Source organism: Carcharhinus amblyrhynchos, chromosome 7 (genome assembly GCF_965287045.1).
Source record: "Carcharhinus amblyrhynchos chromosome 7, sCarAmb.v2.hapA, whole genome shotgun sequence".
NCBI classification, from domain to species: Eukaryota; Metazoa; Chordata; class Chondrichthyes; order Carcharhiniformes; family Carcharhinidae; genus Carcharhinus; species Carcharhinus amblyrhynchos.
This window is the reverse complement of record NC_137330.1, coordinates 45,051,293-45,076,311: the sequence shown is the minus strand read 5'-3', so window position 1 is coordinate 45,076,311 and position 25,019 is coordinate 45,051,293. Positions and strand designations below refer to the sequence as shown.

General features: G+C 42.9%; 1 protein-coding gene across 1 annotated transcript; it reads left to right on the top strand.

Annotated features, from left to right (window-relative positions):
* The first annotated feature begins 400 nt into the window (after nt 1-400).
* dusp23b (dual specificity phosphatase 23b) lies at nt 401-19,488 on the top strand. The gene is made up of 3 exons (XM_080193257.1): nt 401-573; nt 2,975-3,252; nt 18,858-19,488. Exons 2-3 carry the CDS (start codon nt 2,986-2,988, stop codon nt 19,041-19,043), a joined length of 453 nt encoding a protein of 150 aa, XP_080049383.1. The 5' UTR covers nt 401-573; nt 2,975-2,985; the 3' UTR covers nt 19,044-19,488.
* The last annotated feature ends 5,531 nt before the right edge of the window (nt 19,489-25,019 follow it).

Genomic DNA, 25,019 nt, shown 5'->3' with positions numbered 1-25,019 from the left:
TTGAATGGGCGGGGGCAACTCACGGTGGGGAGAGGAGGTGTTGGAGTGGTCAGTGCTAGTTGCCTATGAGATAGAACTAGTCTTAATTATTTAAATTTTCCCAGGTAACTACTCTTGCAAACAGAACCGTCTCACAAGTGTTCCGAGTGCAGAGCAATTGCGCAAAGTTTGGACTTTGACCAAAATCCATACAATTCTTAGGTGGGACTTCCAGGTACGATACTCCAGAATTCGGAGGTTATGGGTGATGCAGTATTTAGGTGACAAGCGCATATTCCTTTTAAAAATAAGTTAGAAAAGTGCCTGGTGGAGAAAAGAATACATGGGCGGCGTGTGCGTAATATTCTGCTTCGGTGCACTCTTGGGGCATTTCATTGCTATATAAATAATAAATGCGTTCCGTTGCTGTTACTAGTGAACCCAACGTGAATGCACATTTGACCCGGTGGTGCTGCCTCATCTTGTACTGGGATTGGCTGTGGGTTACAATGTAGCAGTTCATTATGGGTAGCGGACTGAAGGAGACAGTCTGCTCTGATCCAAGCCTGCTTATTCTCGAGAGTGGGAGCAAAGGTATGTCTTTTAATCATTTCAAGTCTCACAATACCAGATTAAAGTCCAACAAGTTTATTTGATAGTAAACCCATTAATTAATCATTGCGTCAGGGGATTGTCGGATAACTAACTGTCCTTTACCCCAGCCATTTCTGTGAAAGGTTTCGGTATCTGTAATTGTTTTGCAGAGTGCGAGTGTTTATTTTACTTGAGGCTGTGAGAGTTGTTGATCGGGGGAACAAGCCTTTCTCTCTCTCACTGCCTGTACTTCATTAAAATTCTACCTTAACAATACAGACCAGGCACGGGGGTCAAAAGGTGTCTCCCATTTGGAGCCGGAAATAATTTAAATGTATCGACCTATTCCTTACGTTTTAAATGAAGATACGTAGCTTACAAAATACTTACCATTAAGTACTCGCCTACCACTAAAAACAAATGGTGTGGGCGATCTTTGAAAGGAGCCCGAGGTAACTCAATATTGAATGTCCTTGTGTTTTCCTCTTCCCCTTGTTCATCCCATCTAAAGGTTTGAAATGGGGACGTGTTGATGCTGTTTCCTTCTCAGTGGGTACATTCTGACTGAAACACCGTTTGATAGTATCAACATCACTAGATGGATGTTGGAGAAAGTATTTAACTTTAATTATGGACTGCATTTAATATTAAAGAAAAATCAGAAAATGCTGGAAATACTCAGCAGGCCAAGCAGCGCCTGTGAGGAGAAACAGCAACAACCTTTTTTAGGTCCAAGACCTGTCCCATCAGAACTGAGGGAAGGAAGAAAGGCAACAAGTTTTGAGCCAGAGCAAAAGGAAGGGAGGGAGGTCTGTGATGGGGCAGGGAAGATTAAATGATAAAAAGCCAAAAAAAAGTGGTAATGGGTATAATAGAAACAGATGTACGCAGGTGAGGTGTGAACTGCTGCAAAACAGCTGCCCGGATGCAACTTGAAGGCTCATGGGGTGGGATGGGGGTAAGAAGACAAAATTGAACAGGCAAAAAAGTTAAACAGGGTGGAGACCATGTTTATGATGTAAAATAATTGAACTTAGCACTGAGTCTGGAAAGCTGCCGTAAGTTGTATGGGAAGACAAGGTGCTGGGTTACTTGAATTTGTGACGGGCTAGGTTGGAGAGCTAGTAATTGCTGTGTTTGTTGCTAATGTCCTGCTTTGCCAGGGTGTTTCTAGCCTGTTAGTCCTGGGAACATTCCCAGCAACTGAGCAGACAGTAGCATCCGCCGGGATCAAAGATGATAGCGCTCAAATTCTCCCAGCTCTGTTGTAAGCGGCAGTATCCTTTATCCACCCTTAGTGGCTCCATAAGTTAACGCAACCATTACCATTGTCATACTTCATGTCATTTGATAGTAAACGCCACAAGCTTTGGGAACGCTGTTCCCTCATCAGGTGAGTGGAGAGTTCTGATCAGAAATGGGGCATATAAAGGCACAGTCTACAGAATACTGATTAGAACGTGGGTCTTTATAGTTAATCTGCTATTCAAGTCTTAAAGGTGCAGATTTGAATAGCAGATTAGCTGTAAAGACTCGCATTCTAACCAGTATTCTGTAAGCTGTCTGTGCCTTTATATGCCCTGTTTCTGATCAGAACTCTCTACTCTCCTGATGAAGGAACAACATTCGGAAAGCTTGTGGCATTTACTATCAAGTAGACCTCTTGGACTTTAACCTGGTGTTGTGAGATTTCTTACTGTTTACCTCAGTCCAATGTCAGATCTCCACATCATACTTCATGTCATGCAAGGCTGTAAGTGGACCTATATATGTATTCTGTTTCTTAGTGGCAATGTATGATACTAATCAAAATGTAGTATGAGTTTGAGCTGCAGCATGGGGTAGTTCAATTGACCACAATTGAGATGGTATTCAGTAATACAGACACAGCTCGCTCAATATGGCCTCCCATTGTAGCCACCCATAGGCAGCTCCTCTGAGTAACTACAGAAATGTAAAGTCAAGGCCACATCAGATAATTTATGATCTTATTGACTTGTGGAGCAGGCTAGAGGGACCAAATGGTCTACCGTTGTTCCAATATTTTACATTAGTGTTTGGAATTCTCTTCCACAAGAGCAGTAGAGGTTGGATCATTGAATATATTCAAGGCTGAATTAGGCAGGTTTTTGATCGGTAAGAGTTTAAAGTTACGTGGGGTGGGTGTGGGACATGCAAACAGGGAAGTGGAGTTATGAGTGGCAGAGCAGGCTTGTGGGACCAAAAGGCTTACATCTGTTTCTTAAGATTTTATGTCCTTTATAGCCTTCAGTGGATAATATTGTAACCCTCAGGAACCTTCCAACATAGAGAAACAGATCTATTTGCCATTTAAAAGTATGTATTTAGTAGCTAGTTCTTAGCAGCTTACACGACTGTAAAAACATTGTTTTTTAAACAGGTGAATGAAACATGGCTTCTGCTCCACACAATTTTTCTTGGATTGAACCTAATAAGCTAGCTGGAATGGCCATGCCACGATTACCTGCTCACTACCAGTATTTATTTGATAATGGAATTCAAAACCTAGTAACACTTTGTGAGAGGAAGCCACCGTACCGCGATACCTGTCCAGGAGTGAAGATTCACCATATAAAGATCAATGATTTTTGCTCACCCTCTTTTGAACAGATCAAAAGATTTCTTACTATTGTTGAGGAAGCCAATGCAAAGGGTGAGGTATGAATGGACATTTATTACTCTTCTATATTGAAGTTCATACATAATGTTGCTCAACTGAGTGCTGGTCAGAACATAGTTTTGCACTGGCAGCACAATTTTATTAGTGGAGAACACCAATTGATGATCTGCAATGGGAGTTGTATTGCTTAAGCTTTTGTTCAAACTTCTGGGGTAATTTGAGGTAGACTAGTTTCAGGTACCAAAGCAGTGGCCTTTTGTGTGAACAGCAAATAATGAACTGATCAGAATAGCCATTGTCCTGCAGGATTGCTTCAGTGTGCTCTCTGCATCAAGTTTGCAAGGTGAAAAACTAGCTACGGCCCTATTTGCAAAATTGCTGATGAGGCATGTCTTATAAAATGTCGGTGTGATGCTAGGTACATCAGTTGTACATGCTGAATCAAACAATGCATTCTTTCAGTTGTTCATAACAGGCAGAGAGTGCAGACCACACTCGATGAGCTTGCACTTGCCAAACGCACAATAAAATGTCGACTATTAGATGTGATAAGGTGGCATGGTGACAGTGGTTCGTACTGCTGCCTCACAACACCAGGGACCTGGGTTTGATTCCGGACTCGGGTCACTATCTGTGTGGAGTTTGCACGTTCGTCCTGTGTCTGCGTGGGTTTCCTCTGGGTGCTCAGGTTTCCTCCCACAGTCCAAAGATGTGTGGTTTAGATTGACACCAAGGTCAATTCATCATGGCCAATGAGGAGGGTAAATCTGGGGATAGGATCTGGGTGGGATTGTTGTCAGTGCTGGCTCGATGGGCCAAATGGCCTCCTCCTGCACTGTAGATTCTGTGATTCAGCAATAATTGCTGATCAATCCTGGGGACACTAAAGCTACATAAACAATAGTCAGTTGAGCTCACAATATGATTCATTTATGCTTGCTAGAAGCAACATGATTGATACAGAGATCCATTCCCTACAAACAAGAGGAACATGTTTAAGGTTGGAACCATTTTTGAATTTCCCAGGTGTTGGGGAAGTCGGGTTTCTCAATGTTTTCTCTGTGGCCATTTAGTCAACTTTATTCATTCCATCTTATTGTGCTGAATAAACTTAATCTCGCTGTGTTAATTCAGTCAGAACCTTTAAATTACTATCCTGAGGGATTGGATAGTACATTCTATTTTGACTCTGGGACTTTGATCTAAATTTAGTCTTGACTAATGGGAAGAAAATATCTCTGCTAGCTGTGATAGTGTTCTACAAAATTAACTTGACATTCCTATCTTGTCTGCAATGCCAATAAATTTAAGAATGCATAAGGTTATAGTAAGATTCCCAGAATCTGAGCTGCAATTTTTCCCTCCAATTTTTAATTATGGTCTTTTAATACTGTAACTATGCCCTCTACCTCTATGAATAAATCCAATCAGCTCTTTTTAAATCATTTTTTCCCAATTAAAGAATCTCATTCCTTTTTTTGTCAGCTGCCAGACACCGTACTCCCAGTTTGCTTTTCTTTCACCGCTTCTATATTCAATTTGGTCTTCAATTTTATTTTCAACCTGATTTCTTAATGTCATAAGCACATTTTTCTTTTTTATCTTAATTTCTATTTTTTTGTCATCCAGGGAGCTTTGGATTTCTTTACTCCATCTTTCCCTTTTGAGAGAATACAGCTGCATCCAAACTATTTCTTCTTTGTAGGCAGCCTATTGTTCAGCTAGTGTTTTTCCTGCTGACCTTTGATTCCAGTTTATTGAGCCCAGATTCAGTCTTTTGATGGCTTTCCTCCAGTTAATTATTTCTATTCCAGGCTGTCCTTTGTCCTTTGTCCTTTCCCAAACCCTAAATTCTGGCTTCTAGATTACATTCTTTTTGCCACAAAATCATATTTCCACATGCCAATCTGTGCCTGTAACTCATCAATCTTACTTGCACGCCCGTGTATTCACATACATACACATAAACCCTGTAACTTACAGTTTATTACTTTCTGCCTTACCTTTGAGTCCATCTAATAACTTCCTATTCCCTAGTTTAGTGCTGTCATCTCTTCCAGTATTCTAAGAAATTTGGTATTCCTACCTGATTTTTTTTTCCCTGGTTGCCATTCCCCTGCCAGGTAAGTTTCAAACCCTCTCCAGTAGAACTTTCTCTGGTGGCATGACAACACAGTGATTAGCACTGCTGATGCACCGTGCCAGGGTCCCTGGTTCAAATCCCTGCTTGGGTCACTGTCTGTGTGGAGTCTGCACATTCTCTCCATGTCTGCATGGGTTTCCTCAGAGCTCCGGTTTCCTCCCACAGTCCAAAGATACGTAGGTTAGGTGGATTGGCTGTGCTAAATTGCCCTTTAGTGTCAGGGGGACTAGCAAGGGTAAGCGCATGGGGTTATGGGTATAGGGCCTATGTGGGATTGTGGTTGCTACAGACTCGATGGGCCGAATGGCCTCTTTCTGCAGTGTAGGATTCTATGAACTAGATAAACACTGCACGAGAACCTCGACTCAGGCTCTATTTAGGTGCAACCAGACTGGCCTATACAGGCCCCAATATCCCAAGAATCTAAAGCCCTCCCTCCAACATTATCTTTCCAATCATGCACAAATGTGCTTTATAATCTGTTATGCACAGTACTAGGAGTAATTCGGGTCATTTGAGGTCTTGCTTTCTAATTTTGGACATTGCTCCATGAATTCTGACCGCTGGACTACATTCTTCTTTCTGCCTATGTCACAGCACGATTGCATAGTGGTTTGTACTGCTGCCTCACAGTGCCAGGGACCCAAGTTCAATTCTGGCCTTGGGTAACTGTGTGGAGTTTGCATGTTGTCCCTGTGGCTGCATAGGTTTCCTCTGGGTGCTCCGTTTCCTCCTGTACTCCAAAAATGTGTGCGTTAAGTGGCTTGGCCGTGCTAAATGTGCAGGGTTATGGGATGGGGGTAGGATGGACCTGGGAAAGATGCTCTTTCAGAGAGTCAGTGCAGATTTGATGGGCCAAATGGCCTCCTTCTGCACTATAAGGATTCTAACCGATCTGACTCCACATTCATATTTCTCTCACATTCCATTGCAGCTCACAAAATAACACTGCAAAACCAGTCCCTGTGTCAAAAGACAAAAACGGCTTTTGAATTTGCACATGGGTCAAGTGCGCAGTTTACAAGTCGCAAAAATGCACACATCACGTTTTCCTGATCCCAAATAAAGGTTCGGTCCGAAGTCATTGTATCATTGCATTTAATTGGAAACGGGCTTCTCTGAGCCCATTGCTGTTGAAATTGAATACAATAAGTGCTTGTTTAATGTTGTTTCACTTTAACATAATTGATAAACTAGTGTAAGCATATCCATTTAACATTGGTTCACTTTCAAACCTTTCCTGCAGTACTTTCGCTCTCGGTTTCAGTTTCTTTTCCTCCCATACCTGGCCTTGCCTTCTCCCCAGCCTCGTTTCCTACCCTGTGTTCTTACCTTAGTCTACAGGGTTTATTCTTGTTGCTGTGCTCCTGCTGTTAACTTTTTCCCTGGCTGAACTTGCACAAGTTCAACAGGATGCCTCACAGCATCAGGGACCCAGATTCGATTTGCGGCTTAAGTGACTGTGTGGAGTTTGCACATTCTCTCCATGTCTGTGTGGGTTTCCTTTCTCAGTCCAAAGATGTATGGATTAGGTGGATTGGCCATGCTGAATTGTCTCTTAGCGTCAGGGGGATTAGCTAGGGTAAATGCATGGGGCTGTGGGGATAGGGCCAGTGATTGTGGTCAGCGCAGACTCAATGGGCCAAATGGCCTACTGCACTAAATGACTCTATGAAGTGTCATGGGCTCCATCTATTGGTAGACATTAATCAGAGCAGGTAGCTAGGACTTGAGTTGCTACCTACACCAAATAACCTATACCACTAGATGGAGCCCAATCAATCTAAAAGTACTGTTGTAATAAAAGCCAAATACTGTGGATGCTGGAATCTGAAACACAAACAGAAAATGCTGGCAACTCTGGTTTGTCAGCATCTGTGGGGAGAGAATAAAGCCAATGTTTTGAGTCTGGATGATCCTTATCAGAGCACTAAATGATGAATGGTTGTTTAGAGTCAAAACGTCAGCTCTATTCTCTCCCCACGCATGCTGTCAAACCTGTTGAGATTTTCCAGCATTTTCTGTCTTTGTTGTAAAAGTACTGTTAGGTGAGTGTACTATAATTCTTCCAAACATTTTATAATGCAGTGTATATTGTATTCCTGTAATATTTAGCAATATATTTGTGAATTATTTTAGCTAGGATTGCGCAGTGCTGCCCTTGTTTGTCACAGAATTTCAACTTGCGTAGTATTTTTTCCAGGTGGGAATTGACTGAAGGAACCTATCTTTAACTTTGATATCAAGACCAATGATTCACTTAAACTCCCTATTTTCAGGAACAAAATCATAACTTTGGCTCATTGCCTTGAGGGCAATTTGGGGTAAGCAGCAAATGCTCACCCCAAAAATTGGTAGTGATTTCCTCCTCCACCCACCCCCCCCCCCACCCGTTCCTTAGTCTTGGCCTGGGATGGGCTCAGGTCTGCGTCTCTGCAGGGGCATGGGCCCGAATTTCAGCCGGGGCAGGGGCCCGACCTGTGACTTGGTTGGCTGGACCAAGTCTTGGTCAGGGGAGGGGGCAAGGCTGTGACAGAGCTGGCATGAGCCTTTGTCAAGGGGGCAGTGGGTCAAGCTGACCCTCGGCTGGGGAAGTTGGGGGCACAAAGATGGATGGTGAAGTCTGGTCCCCAGGCCCCATGTGAGACCATGTTACGATTGTGGATCCTGAGGCCCTGCTGCTGATTGATTTGGGCAGGGTGGAAGTGGTTTGGGAGCAGAGGTATGTGTGTGAATAGTGAGTTTTAGAGGCATTTTACTGAATCTTTTGTCATCAAAGAAGATGGAGAACCAGATTGAAACCTGCATGAGTGCGTAAAATAATATTTTTACTAAGTACAAGCATAGACTTTGATAATTGCATGCAATGGTAGCTTTATGATCTTTTGGACTATGAATTAAAAAAAAGGGAAAACAAATAAAACATTCATGAGATGTGGGCATTGCTGGCTGGGCCAGCATTTTGCTGCCCATGAACTGAGTGACTTGCTAGGCCATTCCTGGAGGACAATTAAGAGTCAACCACATTGCTATGGGCCTGGAGTCAGATGTAGGGCAGAAGAGATAAGGGCATTGGTGAGCCAAGCAGAGTTTTATGACAGTTGACGCAGTTATCATCAGACTTGTAATTCCAGATTTTATTGGATTTGAATTTCACCATGTACTGTACTGGGATTTGAACCCCAAACATACAGACTTCCAAGCATCCAACTGTGCAATATGAGAAACACACAGAATTAATTCTGCAACACTAAGTTAACCAATAATGATAACCGATAATGAATGGTTTAATTCACACGCACATCATATTTCAGTGAATTTTTTTTCTGAGCCAGTGAACCTCCTTGCATGATCACCCATACATTACTTCATCCTATTTTCATTTGATTTGATTTATTATTGACACGTATTAGTATACAGTGAAAAGTATTGTTTCTTGTATGCTATTCAGACAAAGCATCCCATTCATGAGGAAGGAAAAGAGAGCGTGCAAAATTGTAGTGTTACAGTCATAGCTAGGGTGTAGAGAAATATCAACTTAATGCAAGGTAATTCCATTCAAAAATCTGTTGGCAGCAGGGAAGAAGCTGTTCTTGTGTCGGTTGGTACGTGACCTCAGATGTATGTGTCTCTGCCTCATTAAAGGAACAGAAATTCATTGTTCTTTGTACCGTATTAAAAATAAATGACAAGTATTTTGTGATCAAATAGAACTAGATGAGGGAAATTAATATTTAAAATTTATTTTATTCGTGTCACAAGTAGGCTTACTTTAACACTGCAATATTCCCTGGATTACTGGTCTCGTGAAAATGCCACTACTTCCCTGCAGGAAGGGATAGAGAGAGCTAAGATTTTACCTGTTAAAAACCTGTTTAAAATAAGTTTAAAGCACTTTGTTCTTTGTAGAACTGTTTAAAGCATTTATTTATTGTATTTACTGCTTTAAGAATTCTGAGGGAGTGGTTAGAAGGGAGTTGTGGGCCAGACAGCTTTAAATCAGTGCCAGGTTTAAAAGGAGGCCTGGTGTAGACAGCAGGCAGCGTCGGAGCGGGCAGCAGAGTGAGAGGGAAGCAGAGTGAGCTATTAGGGCTTAATATCAAAAAGGGCTTGAGGGAAACAAGGCCAGGTGAGTTCGTTTGAAAAAACAAGGAAAATAAAAATTTTTTTTTTCAAAACTACTACAGTGAATAATGGAGGGGCATGTGATGTGTGGTTTCTGTATGATGTGGGAACTGGTGGACCCCAGGGTCCATCCCAGTGACCATGTCTGTAGTAAGTGCAGGTTGCTGGAGGAGCTCCAGCTCAAGGTGGATGAGCTGGCCTCTGAGCTACAGACACTGAGGCTCATCAGGGGGAGAGAGAGTGCCATTGTCAATGGGGTGCAAGTGACATCCACCCCCCCTAGACTGGCTAACTCTAAGGGTCAGGGACAAGAGGGGGCTGCTGGGAGGAGGAAGGGGGGTGAGGAGCGGAGGCCTCAGCCTCTTAATCTGCATAACAGGTTTGAGCTTCTTGCTTCCTGTCTGGAAGAGGACGAGGCAGGTGAGGTTGGTGAGCAAACTGCACACGGTACAGTGATGCAGCAGGACATAGGCAAAGAGAAGGGGAAAAGGAACGTAGTAGTGATTGGGGATAGTGGGGTGAAGGGTATTGACACTGTCCTTTGTCACAATGACAAAGTGCACAGAAGGGTGTGTTGTCTGCCTGGTGCTCGGGTACGGGATGTCGCAGCTGGGCTGCAGAGGAACCTGGAGTGGGAGGGTGAGAATCCGGTCGTTGTGGTACATGTGGGTGCCGGCGACGTAAGCAAAATGCAGACTGAGGATCTGGGGAGGGAGTATGAAAAGCTGGGAATGGAATTAAAAAGTAGAACCAACAAGGTAGTTATCTCTGGGCTACTGCCTGAACCGAGTGCAGACAGGCGTAGGGTTGACAGGATTAAGGAAGTGAATGGGTGGCTCAGGGATTGGTGTGGGAGGAATGGGTTTGAATTTATGGGGCATTGGCACCAGTATTGGGGTAGGTGTGACCTGTTCGGGCGGGATGGGGTTGGTCTGAACCGTGCTGGGACCAGAGTGCTGGCGAATCGAGTAAAGAGGACTGTAGACAGGGCTTTAAACTAACTAGGGGGGGGAGGGTGCGAGGGTAGGTGACGTTACGAGGTCTAAAGTTAAGGATAGGGTACAGGTAAGGGAAGAGGCAAAGGATGTCCCAATAATAGAGGGAGTAGGGGGCGTGAGTATGGTTGGTGGCGTTACGGCAAATAGGGTCCAGGTGAAGGCTGGGATGAAAGCGCTTTACCTGAATGCACGAAGCATTCGGAATAAAGTGGATGAGCTGGTGGCGCAGATCGACACAAATGGATACAATCTGGTGACCATTACAGAGACGTGGCTGCAAGGTGACAGGGACTGGGAGCTGAATGTCCAGGGCTATCAAGTGTTTAGGAAGGATAAGCAGGAGGGAAAAGGGGGGGGTGTAGCTCTGCTGATTAAGGATAGCATCAAGGTGGTAAGAACATAAGAAATAGGAGCAGGAGTAGGCCATCTAGCCCTTCGAGCCTGCCCCGCCATTCAATAAGATCATGGCTGATCTGTCGTGGCTCAGTTCCACTTTCCCGCCCTCTCCCCATAACCCTTAATCCCCTCTCTTATCAAAAACCCATCAACCCGCGTCTTAAAAATATTTAGCGAGGCAGCCTCCACCACTTCAACGGGCAGAGAATTCCAGAGATTCACCACCCTTTGAGTGAAGAAGTTCCTCCTCAACTCCATTCTAAACCGCCCCCCCTTTATCTTGAGGCTGTGCCCCCTAGTCCTACTGTCTTTTTTGAGAGGGAAGAGTCTCTCCACCTCTATCCTATCTATCCCATTCATCATCTTATACGTCTCAATGAGATCTCCCCTCATTCTTCTAAACTCTAACAAGTACAAGCCTAGTTTATTCAGCCTCTCCTCATAGCTCAACCCCCTCAACTCCGGTATCAGCCTAGTAAACCTCCTCTGCACTCCCTCCAAGGCCAAAATATCTTTGCGCAGGTGCGGCGCCCAAAACTGCACACAGTACTCCAGCTGCGGCCTCACCAATGCCCTATACAGCTGCAGCAAGACCTCCCTACTTTTATATTCAATCCCCTTCGCTATGAAGGCCAGCATCCCATTTGCCTTCCTGACCACCTGCTGCACCTGCAAGCTGGGTTTTTGCGACTCGTGCACAAGGACCCCGAGGTCCCTCTGCACCGTCGCCTGCTGCAGTTTTTCGCCCCGTAAGTAATAGTCCTTCCTACCATTATTCCTACCGAAGTGGACCACCTCACACTTGCCAACATTAAATTCCGTTTGCCATTTCCTGGCCCATTCGCCCAGCCTATCTAGATCCTTCTGCAGACTCTCCACACCCTCCGCACAATTTGCCGTACCCCCAGTCTTGGTGTCATCAGCAAACTTTGACACCCTACACTCGGTTCCCTCCTCCAGATCATCTATATAAATGGTAAAAAGCTGAGGCCCCAGCACCGACCCCTGGGGCACTCCACTAGTCACCATCCGCCAATCCGAATAGCACCCGTTGACCCCCACTCTCTGCCTCCTATTTGACAACCAATCCTCTATCCACGCTAACACCCTACCCCCAACTCCATGTCCCTCGACCTTCTGCAATAACCTCTTGTGAGGTACTTTGTCAAACGCCTTCTGAAAATCCAGAAAGACCACATCCACTGGCTCTCCTCTATCCACCGCAAAGGATAGCAAAGGATGATATTGGAGCCAAGGAGCAGAACGTGGAATCGTTGTGGGTGGAGATTAGGAACAGCAAAGGGAGGAAGACGCTGGTGGGTGTCGTCTATAGGCCCCCAAATAATGACCTGGAGGTGGGGCGGGCTGTTAACACGCAAATAAGTGCGGAGTGCAGGAATGGGACGGCCATAGTTATGGGGGATTTCAATCTGCATATTGATTGGTCGACCCATGTTGGACGCGGTGGGCTCGAGGAGGAGTTCTTGGAATGCTGCTGGGATAGTTTCCTGGAACAGTGTGTGTTGGAGCCGACGAGGGAGCGAGCTATCTTGGATCTGGTGCTATGTAATGAGGCGGGTAGAATTAGGGACCTTGCCGTGAAGGATCCTCTTGGAGAGAGTGATCATTGTATGGTGGAGTTTCTGGTGCAGATGGAGGAGGAGAAAGTGGGTTCCCGGACACGCGTACTTTGTTTGAACGGAGGGGAGTACGGTAGGATGAGAGAAGAATTGGCGAATGTTGACTGGGGGAGCGCGTTGGTCTGCTGAGGAGCAGTGGAGGATCTTTAAGGAGATCTTTCTTGGTGCTCAGTGGAAATTTATTCCGATGGTCAAAAAGGACCGTAGGAGAAGAGGTAATAAGCCGTGGATAACGAAGGAGGTGAAGGAAAGTGTTAAATTAAAAGCGGAGGAATTTAGAGTAGCTAAGAGTAGTGGGCGAGAAGAGGATTGGGAGAGGTTTAAATGTCAACAAAGATTGACAAAGAAGTTGATAAAGAAGGGTAGGAGAAACTATGAAGCTGGGCTAGCGCTTAATATAAAAAAGGATAGCAAGAGTTTTTATAAATATATAAAAAGGAAGAGGCTGGCTAGGGTGAACGTTGGTCCTTTAGAGGATGAGAAAGGGGACCTAGTGGTAGGGGATGGGGATATGGCTAAGGTATTGAATAACTTTTTTGTTTCTGTCTTCACGGAGGAGGACGTGAATAATTTGCCGGGTGTTAGCGATGGAAAGGTGGTAGGACTGGAGGGTCTTAATGACATTACTGTTACTAGCGAGGCGGTGCTCGACAGACTGGAGGGGCTGATTGTGGACAAGTCCCCAGGACCGGATGGAGTGCATCCGAGGGTTCTGAAAGAAATGGCGGAGGTGATAGTGGATGCCTTGGTGGTTATTTTCCAGACGTTGCTGGATTCCGGGGAAGTGCCAGAAGATTGGAAAACGGCTAATGTTACGCCGTTGTTTAAGAAGGGTGCCAGGCAAAAGGCGGGGAATTATAGGCCGGTTAGTTTAACGTCTGTAGTAGGTAAAATGTTAGAATCCGTCATTAAGGAGGAAATTGCGAGGCATCTTGAAGGGAATTGCTTGATAGAGCAGATGCAGCACGGTTTCATTAAAGGGAAGTCGTGTCAGACAAATTTACTGGAGTTCTATGAGGATGTGTCTAGGGCAGTGGATAGAGGAGAGCCGGTAGATGTGGTCTTTCTGGATTTTCAGAAGGCGTTTGACAAAGTACCTCATAAGAGGTTATTGCAGAAGGTCGAGGGACATGGAGTTGGGGGTAGGGTGTTAGCGTGGATAGAGGATTGGTTGTCAAATAGGAGGCAGAGAGTGGGGGTCAACGGGTGCTATTCGGATTGGCGGATGGTGACTAGTGGAGTGCCCCAGGGGTCGGTGCTGGGGCCTCAGCTATTTACCATTTATATAGATGATCTGGAGGAGGGAACCGAGTGTAGGGTGTCGAAATTTGCTGATGACACCAAGATTGGGGGTACGGCAAATTGTGCGGAGGGTGTGGAGAGTCTACAGAAGGATCTAGATAGGCTGGGCGAATGGGCCAGGAAATGGCAAATGGAATTTAATGTTGGCAAGTGTGAGGTGGTCCACTTCAGTAGGAATAATGGTAGGAAGGACTATTACTTACGGGGAGAAAAACTGCAGCGGGCGACGGTGCAGAGGGACCTCGGGGTCCTTGTGCGTGAGTCGCAAAAACCCAGCTTGCAGGTGCAGCAGGTGGCAGGAAGGCAAATGGGATGCTGGCCTTCATAGCGAGGGGGATTGAATATAAAAGTAGGGAGGTCTTGCTGCAGCTATATAGGGCATTGGTGAGGCTGCAGCTGGAGTACTGTGTGCAGTTTTGGGCGCCGCACCTGCGCAAAGATATTTTGGCCTTGGAGGGAGTGCAGAGGAGGTTTACTAGGCTGATACCGGAGTTGAGGGGGTTGAGCTATGAGGAGAGGCTGAATAAACTGGGCTTGTACTCGTTAGAGTTTAGAAGAATGAGGGGAGATCTCATTGAGACGTATAAGATGATGAATGGGATTGATAAGATAGAGGTGGAGAGACTCTTCCCGCTCAAAAAAGACAGTAGGACTAGGGGGCACAGCCTCAAGACAAAGGGGGGGCGGTTTAGAATGGAGTTGAGGAGGAACTTCTTCACTCAAAGGGTGGTGAATCTCTGGAATTCTCTGCCCGTTGAAGTGGTGGAGGCTGCCTCGCTAAATATTTTTAAGACGCGGGTTGATGGGTTTTTGATAAGAGAGGGGATTAAGGGTTATGGGGAGAGGGCGGGAAAGTGGAATTGAGCCACGACAGACCAGCCATGATCTTATTGAATGGCGGGGCAGGCTCGAAGGGCTAGATGGCCTACTCCTGCTCCTATTTCTTATGTTCTTAATTCAATTAAATGGTGGCATAGTGGTAAGCACTGCTGCTTCCCAGTGCCAAGGATCTGGGTTTAATTCCCAGCTTCGGTCACTGTCTGTGTGGAGTTTGCACATTCTCCTTGTGTCTGCGTGGGTTTCCTTGGATGTTCTGGTTTCCTCCTGCAATCCAAAAGATGCGCTGATTAGGTGCATTAGCTGTGCTAAATTCTCCCTCAGCGTATCCGAACAGTTGCCAGAGTGTGTTGACTAGGGAATTTTCACAGTAACTCAATGGCAGTGATAATGTAAGCTTATTTATATGACACTCAATAAAGTAAACTTTAAATATTAATTTCCTCATCTAGCTCCATTTGATCATTTAAAACAAAAACTGCCCTTTCTAGCTTCAATATTGTACAAAGAACAATGATTTATGGGCCTGGCTGGGGTTGTGGTCAGTACAGACTCAATGGGCCAAATGGTCTCTTTCTGTACAGTGGTGATTTCTTTCATGAGACATAGATTGGATGGAGTCAAGTGTGGGTGATCATGCAAGGAGGTTCATTGGCTCAGAAAAATCACTGAAATATGAAGTATGTGTGAATTAAACCATTTGTTATCTGTTGGTTAATTTGGTTTGCAGAATTAATTTGAGTATTTCTCTTATTGCACAGTTGGATGTTTGGAGATCTTTCAGCAATCACTTTAAGAAGAAGTATTGAAGGAATAGAAACATGTAATTTGCTGAAGAAAACCAAAAATTGTTGGAGGTGCTTCTTGCAGTTAATTTTTTAAAAGGAGCTACAAAAGTGAGACTCGCACTTCATAAATTACCTTGTAACTTTGGGGGACTGATTATGGGAGTCAGGCAGGGGCTGCGTGGGGCACCAGAATGGAAGAGGAGCTGTTGAACAGCCCTGGGACCTCCTGTCTGGTTTCGGCCACTTTGGAATCACTCTGGCCTGTGAGCCCTTCATGTTTGTCCCCTTGCACCACAGAGGGAGCAGCTGCCCCACAGCAGGACAGCCAATATAGCCAAGGCCCTCCAGTCTGCTCGACGACAGCTGCAAAGATCATCCAAGACATCATACAAACTAGTCAAAGGCTGCCTCCAACCCTGCTGTAGTTGTTGGGGAAGCACCTAAAAAAAAAGTGGTAGGGAGCACAACATCTAAAGAGTTTTGATTTTGTGCGATTGCACAAATACACAATGGTTCAGGAGCGGATTTACAATGAAGCACACCTTACCCAGGCACAGGGCCCTGACCACTTTGTTTGTGGGGGGGGGGGGGGGGGGGGGGTGGGAGGTGGTGGTGCTGTTGCTCACCATCCTGTTGCATCACCAGATCTGCCACTGGGACACTTAGTCAGTTCAGCTGGAATGCACATCATGGTACGACATCCCTGCAAATAGAGCATAGTTAATGCTCAGCGCTGTGAAACTCTGCGAGGACAAATTAAAAATCTTGGTGTTGATCTGTGTCTGGAAGCTCATCCCACATGCTTGTCCAGTGGTATTGAGTAACAACCCTGAGACATACAGTTCAGTTTAAACAATCACAATGTTTTATTGCACTAAAAACAATTTGAGTGAAATACCATAATTACATAAACTAAAACTATTCTCGTATGGATGTGTTATTACCCATCTGCCTTTGGGTTGATCAGGTCTGGTGCAAATGTACTCCTTCGTGAAGTCTCAACTCAGTGCCATCTTCTCTAGAGTTCATTCTGGTGTCTTTCTTTTTATGGTTCTTCTGCCTGAATGGTCATAGGCCTTTGATGCTCCTTTCTTCCTAGCCACTGGAAATCAGCTTTTCAATGTTATTGTACTGTTACAAGCAGGCTTACATTAACACTGCAAAGAAGTTATTGTGAAAATCCCCTAGTTGCCATACCAGCACCTGTTCAGGTACATTGAGAAAATTTAGTATGGCCAATGCACCTAACCAGCAATGGTCACCATTCTGTTGAATGGCCTGCAGTTAGTGCCTCTTATCTCTTGTCCTATTCTACACAATAGAGTCCACCTCTTTCTGGGGACATCTCCAGCTCCAAAAGTAATAATTTCAGTTCCAGTACAATACTCCAGGAAATATCACATTGCATTTTGTTTCCAATTCCTTACTGGGGATCACATCCTCCCTTTAATCCTTGAGGTGCAGTGAACTAAGATCACACACAATGTACATTGATTTGCTGTGTTACATCTCTTTCTAAATTCTACTTTAGGTAAAGCATGACAACAGCTTAACGCTTTAGGTGAGACAATCTCCAATACACAAAACAAACTCCTCAACTTGTTCTTAAATAAAGGCAATATAAATGATTACTTGAATCCTCATCACGTACAATGACCAAAGTCCAAGTGGAACCTATTACTTCTGTTGCCAACCACCCCCACATATGTTCCTAGCAGGTTGTAGGTCTCTGTTACATTTTGTTTAATTGAGACTTTGATCTGATGCATCTTATCCTTGTATTTAAATTTTCAATTTAAGGTAATCTAACTTCTGGCTTGGTAGAGGAGATGAGCAATCAAGCGGAATATTTGGCAAATTGACAGATATGCTTTGCTCCTCTATGTACAATGAATGTTTGTGAATGGTGTTATTCATTGTATCACCCCATGATCCATTCACATATTGAATTTAACTCATATCCAGAATCAATGTTGTTGATTTTTAAGGTCCAATTATTACTGGCAATAATGCACCATCACACCAACCCATTATTATCAAATCATTTGTGCTAAATAGGCTTTTTCAGGGGTTTTGAGATCTTCCACAAGAGGGTGCCTATTTCAATCTCCAACTTTTTTACAAAAGGACACAACTGAACCACTGTGGGTATGTTCCAACTCAGTTATTTCTATCAATTCCTGTAATGTCACATGCAGAGAGCTCATCGTCTTCCAGGAATGTGATCATCAGTCTCGAGTAATAAGATTAACTCCTTACTGGGTATCACATTGGGGATTGTAAGGGTCAAGAACCACTTAAACTGCTTTAAAATCTATTGTAAATAGCCCCAATTTTTGTAAAATTGTAACACCTGGGAATAGTCCAGTTGTTCAAAATAATTCTACAAGGTTTTTTTTGTGTTTTGAAATGAGATATAATACCATAGTCTCCAGAGTAATTTTGCTTGATTGAAGTAGAAATCACAGCTGTGCCAAGAAGCTGTGGTAGTTTGCAGCTGAATGATGTTGCTCATGATAGGCAGTAACATCGAACCCAAAGGAATTTGTACTGCTGCCATTAATCTGTGTTGATGGACTGAAGAAATAAGTGCACATTTCACCTAAGCTTTGTCACAGTGGCAACGTAAGCATCACTCATTGCCTAAAATGCTGAATTTCTAAATTTACATTGAACCATTGCTTTGAAATCACTGTTCCTTACCTTTACATATGAATATGTAAACAAACTTACGCACTGTATTTAAAAATCTTTAAATGGTAAAGATATTCTGTACAAATAACATTTCAGCTTGTTGATAATATTGTGAACAGTAATTCCATCCTTTTATAAGGTTGTTCAGAATTCCTTTCTTAATCCTAGAGTTTTCAGTCAAAACATCTACTTTATTACAGAATGCAAGTTTTGGCCACCCACTGTTTTCATTTGAGTTGACTTGTATAGATCTTCTGGGATCATGGTGGCATTTGTATACATAATTTGTCTGGAAATTGAGAGTAGGCTGGCTAATTGAATGAACTGCCAATTGCTTACAACAGTACAAGGGGGAAATAACATTTTATAATTTAACAAAAGTAATTTGTATTAAGAATATTAGGTTTGTTTTCAGATTTAATATATTCCACTGATTGGGAAACATTGCAATGTTGACAGTACTGTGAGGATAACCAAATTAACATTTACTGGCTTACTAGTCTATAAAGATGGTTTAGAGTAAATTGAAATGCTGAGAACATTGGCAGTAGACCTCAAACCTTGGAAAGGTTTTGTGCATACTTGTCTGTTTTTAAACAGTGTTACGCACACTTTGGCAGTTACAAATTATATTAATTTCACAACAAAGTGATTAAATTGTTTTTGAACTAATCAAGAGAATACAGTGCTAAATGGCTTGTTTGTTTCATCTATTTCCAGGGAGTTGGAGTCCACTGTCTCCATGGTTTTGGGAGAACTGGAACAATGCTTGCTTGTTATCTTGTTAAAAGTAAGAAAATAACGGGAATTGATGCAATTGCAGAAATACGAAGAATTCGTCGTGGTTCTATAGAAACCAGAGAACAAGAAGAAACAGTTGTACAATTTCACCATCATATAAAATAAGTAATTTTTCATATTACCACAGTACAAATATTCTGTTAAGACTTTGGCAAGATTGCTATTTCAAAGTTTTTTTTTAGATTCCAAGCAATGCCACTTTGAAAGGTGAGCTAACTCTTGCCTTTTCTGAGGATGCTTTGCTTGCATTCATGCTATAAAGCTGCAGTTTCCTGCAGGGTTTATTCATAATTAATACTTGTGAAAATTTGATCAGAAGAACTAGCTTGCTGCTACTATTTTTGTACACCAAAATGTAATATATATACATCACTTGTGTGTTGACATTCTAAGCTATAATGGTGCTATATTATGCATTCTGTTTGAGAGGACATATGTTTTATGGTTTATTGTGATATGCATGAATGAAATGGCTGTGCAAAGGTGTTTAAATGTTAAGTAATATTGCTTCAAAAGATGTGTGGTGAGGATAGTTTCCTTCCAAATTAAGACCCAATAAAATGTACATTGCTGTAAATTATTCATGAAGTGTGTGTTTTCCTTTGCTCTGAACTGTTTGGGTAACAATGTCTTAAATTCCAGGTCAATGACTCTCCACAATGTAATCCCCTATGCCATTAGGTGGAATTAATATACTCTTTCATGCCTCCTGGTGGTTTTCCAAGAGCATTACTGCTAGAGGCCTGAAAATAAATCATCTGGCTATTTCAAATGGCCCTCATTCAGCAAGATAGGAGAATGAAAAAGGGGAAGAATATTCAAATTCAGCAAGAGGGGTATAAATATTCACATTTTCCAAATTTTATAGTGGTGATTATAACAATACCTCGCACCTGCTCCTATGTAATTTTGAAGCCTGCTTGATCTGAATAATATTTGGAACTATTTTGTAGATCTCTAATGCACCTTGCCCATGCTAGAGGAAAGTGTAATACCTCTGTGGTTAACAATATTTAGCGCAGTGTTTCCTGTTTATACAAAAAAAAAGTTCTAGTTTTAGTCTTGCGACCTGATCAATTGTGACTTGTTTTATGTCAGGAACATACAATCTTTAGAGATTAAGCATTCTTATTACATATCTTTTAACTTCCTAAGCAGTTTGTCCTCTACTCTGTTGAGCTAAATTTCATAGAATCCTTACAGTGCAGAAGGAGGCTATTCTGCCCATTGAGCCTGCACTGACACCAATCAATCTAACCCACATATCTTTGGACTTTGGGAGGGAATCGGAGCACTGAGGAAACCCATGTGGATTATGGGGAGAACGTACAAACTACACAGTCACCCAAGGCTGAAACTGAATCCAGTCCCTGGTGCTTGAATTCTTAAACTAACATTTCTATCAAGAAATTTCAAGAGTTATTAAACAATATTTTGCAACAACTATGCGTGAATAAAAACCTGGATGTCTCAATTTCTCCAAGAGCTATTGCATTTCATATATTGTTTTTAGATGGGTTCCTGATTGAAAGATGTCAGATAGGGAATGCTGCAGCGTAGAAGTAGGTAAATTTTCTAGTATTTGGCAACCACAACTAAGCAAAAAGATCATTGATTGTGAGAACAGAACTTAGACTTTCACAGAGGAGCTGTTGCATAAGACAAAGGGCATCAGATTACAAGTCTTCAGGGATAAAGGTAAGAATGGGGCAAGAAGGCTGTTTAATTTGGACCACAAGCATAATAACTGGAAGTTTTAAAAAAATGGAAGCTACAGGGAACATAAACATGAAAGATTTATGCATAAGACCAAACAGCTTATTGGAGAAGTAATTGATCATGGACCAGTTGATAACTTCAAAATGTCATTCAAATTGAGAAGGGGAATTCAGGATCACAAGAACAATAAATACCAATTCAATTTACATACAAGAAGCTAACTGGATATTAAAAGGTATGGAAGGAGTCAGCCATAATATCGTTGACAGAACAGGCCAGAGGGCTGAATGATCGATTTTTACTTCCATGTTCCACTGACAATGCCTAGTTTAGGGAGTGGCAGTGTGAGTGCAGTCCTCACTTGCTACCTTCTTACCTGCCAGCATTCTATTATTTTTTTTTCCCCCAGTAAATGAAAATCATGGAGACTGTGGGCATTTTAAATGTAAATGGCAGTGCCCAAAACAGGATAAAACCCTTGTTAGTCACTAACTGGACAAAAACAAAATGTTTGTCCACATAAAAACAGCTGTTCAAAGTCATTCTCCACCCACTTCCCCAGAGTCTGCAGCCTCTCTGATCCGTCTGGGCTTTCTGTCCCCGGATTCTGCAGCACCTGCTCTCTCTCCAAGCAGACATCATCACTGGTGATTACTGCTCATCCAATCAGATAATACTTCTCTCCAACACTCACTTAGCCAATCAACAGCAAACATGGGAGAGGAGCAGCCTGTGATTGGAGAAGCAGTTCCTTGTGGGAATCTCCAAATTCACATGCATGCTTTAGGGTATTTTGAGCAGTGACTGCGGCCGGCCGGCCGGCCCGCCCGCCACCCCCCCCCGCCCGGGTCAGGCACCCCACAGCATGAGAAGTCTTGCGGAAATGTCTTCCGTGCCTTCTTCCAGCATGTGGAGGCGTTTCCTGTATGGGCTGCTGCTGTAGACCTTCCACTACCGTGTCCTCGCCTGTTGCCCGGATACACCTTGGCAGGCCTTGTTGCCACAAGGCAGCAGAGGCCCCTCTATGGAGGGATCTCCCCCATTTACCTTGGGGACCTGTGGTGGAGGCTGCTGCATGCACCGGTGCCATACAACTGTAGGTTTTTCTGGTTCACGGGCTCCCAAAACTGCCCTTTCTGTGGCCTCGCGGAGTCCGTGGACCATGTCTATGTTTCATGTTATAGATTGCACACTCTTTTTGATTTTCTGAAGAACATTTTATTGATGTTTTGTTTGCACGTCAGTCCCACGCTCCTGATCTAAGGACACCTGGTGCGGAGAGGGGACAGTCGGGACGCCGACCCCCTCGTGAACCTGGGCCTGGCGAGACATGCCATCAATAGGTCCATTCCGACTGTCTGCCCCTCCACCGCGACTACTTTGCGGCCTGGCGTACCTGGAGAGGGAGCATGCGGTGTCCGCGGGCGCAGTCGATGCCTTCCGTGCTCGCTGGGCACCGCAGGGGCTGGGTTGCGTTATAGACCCCGAAAATCACATTTTGATTTGATGTGTCTTAAGTTTCCTTTGTAATTTCGTTTTTGTTTGGGCTTTCTTTTGGGAGCTGCCCTTTTTACTTTGTCTATTTGGTTTGACCTTGAAAGAGGAGCAGTGACTGCAGGATCCACACACAATGGCTTCAGGGCCACAATTTGGCCCATGGGATGGATAAGCCCAATTTAGATCTTGCTGAGTTTACTTGATTCATCCGTTGGGAAGGGGAAGAAGATGTTATGCAGAACTTTTCCTAACATGATTAAATGAGTATTTTCAATGATACAAAAACAAGGTTGAAAAACCCATTTGACAAAATCATCTTTTTTGTTTGGTGCTTTATTTTTTTGAAGCAATTATGTTTCTAACATTGACTTCCACAACTTATGACCAGATGAGAAGGGGTGAACTCGCTCCCCCACTATTCGGGCTCCTTGGTTGGTCTCACCAAAGTTTATTTTTCTACAAGGATATGCCTCTTCCAAATCAGAGTCTATTTAACTATTTAAGCTGTGAGCAATAAGGAGCCAATCTTCTCTTAAGTCAAGAAAAGACTTAATTTATTAACCACTAAACCCAGGAAAAATAATTAAAACACAACCTCAAGCATGCAGCCCTCATGCAGAGACATGGGTACTGGAAATAAGGGGAGTTAGAGTCCAATCAAAAAGCCAAAAGAATATATGGTTAAATGTTCTTCGATTGCCCTCAAGGCACAGATTTAATTTCTTGTATGTGGGCAGATGTAGAAAACATTACAATTATTATGAGATCTTGGTTCAATGATAAGCTCCTGGTAGATGACTTTTCAAACCGGGTGAATGACTTATTCCAAAGAAGAATAGCCTTCAGCCTGTTTCCTCTGCTGGGAACTTTCTTGACACCATTTGTGTCACTTACAATCTCTCTCTGGTGGCTGGGATACCTTGCCTTGAAATATTTAACCTACTATGTGTATCCAAGACGGTGTGTCATCTATGGTAGTGATTGGTCAATATCCAATGTTTTGTATTTTTAACATTTCTTCCTTAGATAATTAAAGGTTTTAATGGGTGTCTGGATTATAGGAAATGCCTCTCTTTTCATACTCCCCTGAGTGTGATTTGTTTCTTTGTCACCTTCACCTGGAATGTGGTCGTGTATTTTTAATCAGTTTGCTCTGTCTCAGTTCAAATTGTAAAACCTCCAGTCAGTTGAAAATGAAAAATCATACTTTCAAAAAAAAACAAAGAATGTTAAAGCATCATGACAAACTGAATCAGTGATTTGAACATTATTTATTTGCTGCAATAACATTTTACATTTTTCATTCATAAATTTCCTGTCAGTGATTTCAGTTGTGAAATAGTAATTATGCTTAAAGTGAGTTATGTCTAAAACAATCGCTGTCAAACAAGATCAGGGAATTCTTTATGTATTATTCAGTGCTACACTCTCCATGAACCTTCACCGTTTGTGTTGCTGTGTATGGGCTTCTATGTTTTGTTTTTATTCCAGACAGTTTCCAAAGCAGAATATTTTCAAACTTGTGAATGATTTTTCCCCTGGCCAACATTTTTAGTAACATTTGTTCTTAAGTCAAATAATGTAAGATGTTTTGTTTCAGGGTTGAATGTTCAATGTTGGTGCTGGAGGAGAGAAGTCTGAAAAATGTAAATGTTATACACTGCCACCCATTTATGGGATATAGCCAATTGATAGGTATATGCTCATCATTTGGTACTGACATTTAGATAATTATGCTAGTGCAGTAGAACACTAATTTTTGAAGTTGGGTGCAAGGTACATTGTTGGGATGGAGTGGAATGAGACATAACTTATTGCTTTGAAGCACATAGAATATGCAACACAGAAGCCAGTTGTTTGAACCAAGTAGTCTGTGCTGGTGTTCATACTTCATACAAGTCTTCTCCCATTCCATTTACCTTAGCTCAGCCTTGCTGAAAAAATTTCTATTTCCTTTGCTGTCATGTACTCACCTAGTTTCCTTTAGAAAGCATATAAACTAGCTGCCCCAAGTCTTTCTTTGGTGGCAAGTTCGACATTCTAACCATTTACTGACTGAATTTATTAATAGCTACCTTGGATTCATAGCAACTTGTTTTGGATTCTCCCAAAAATGGAAATATTCTAATATCTTCATGTATTATAATGCATTCTTCCTCACGGTTAGTTATATTGCCCTCCCCAAACCTTCCACCCTCAACCTGTTTGATATAATCTGCAAATTTTGATAGTTAAAATCTAGTTCATTTATATACATTATGTCTTGTGATCCCAGCACTGATCATTTTAGAATACTGCTTTAGACTTTCTCCCAGTATGAATAATCCCTTCTTTCTCTTTTTTTTGATGCAAGATTACCTGACCTGATAGTAATAAAGTGCAAACAATAAAATGTGATCTGAAAAGGACATCCTGAGTACATTTCAGTAATGTGCCTTAGAGCAGTTGAGTGTGAGCCAACAGATGCATCCTGCCTGGTGAATAAAGAAAGCTCTAAGCCAAATCTTTGATTTCATAGAATCCCTACAGTGCAGAAGGAAGCCACTTGGCTCATCAAACAGACCCTATTCCCATAACCCTACATACTTACTTTGCTAATCCCCTAACACTAGGGTCAATTTTGCATAGCCAATCATCCTAACCTACATGCCTTTGAAATGTAGGAGGAAACTGGAGCATCTGAAGACGACGGGAGAACATGCAAACTCCACACAGACAGTGACCCCACGCCAGAATTGAATCTGGGTCCCTGCTGCTGTAAGGTAGCAGTGCTAACCACTGTGTCACCATCTGATTTTTTATTGTCACATTTATTGGTGTGCAGTGAAAAGTATTGTTTCTTGTGTGCTAAATATACAAAGCATA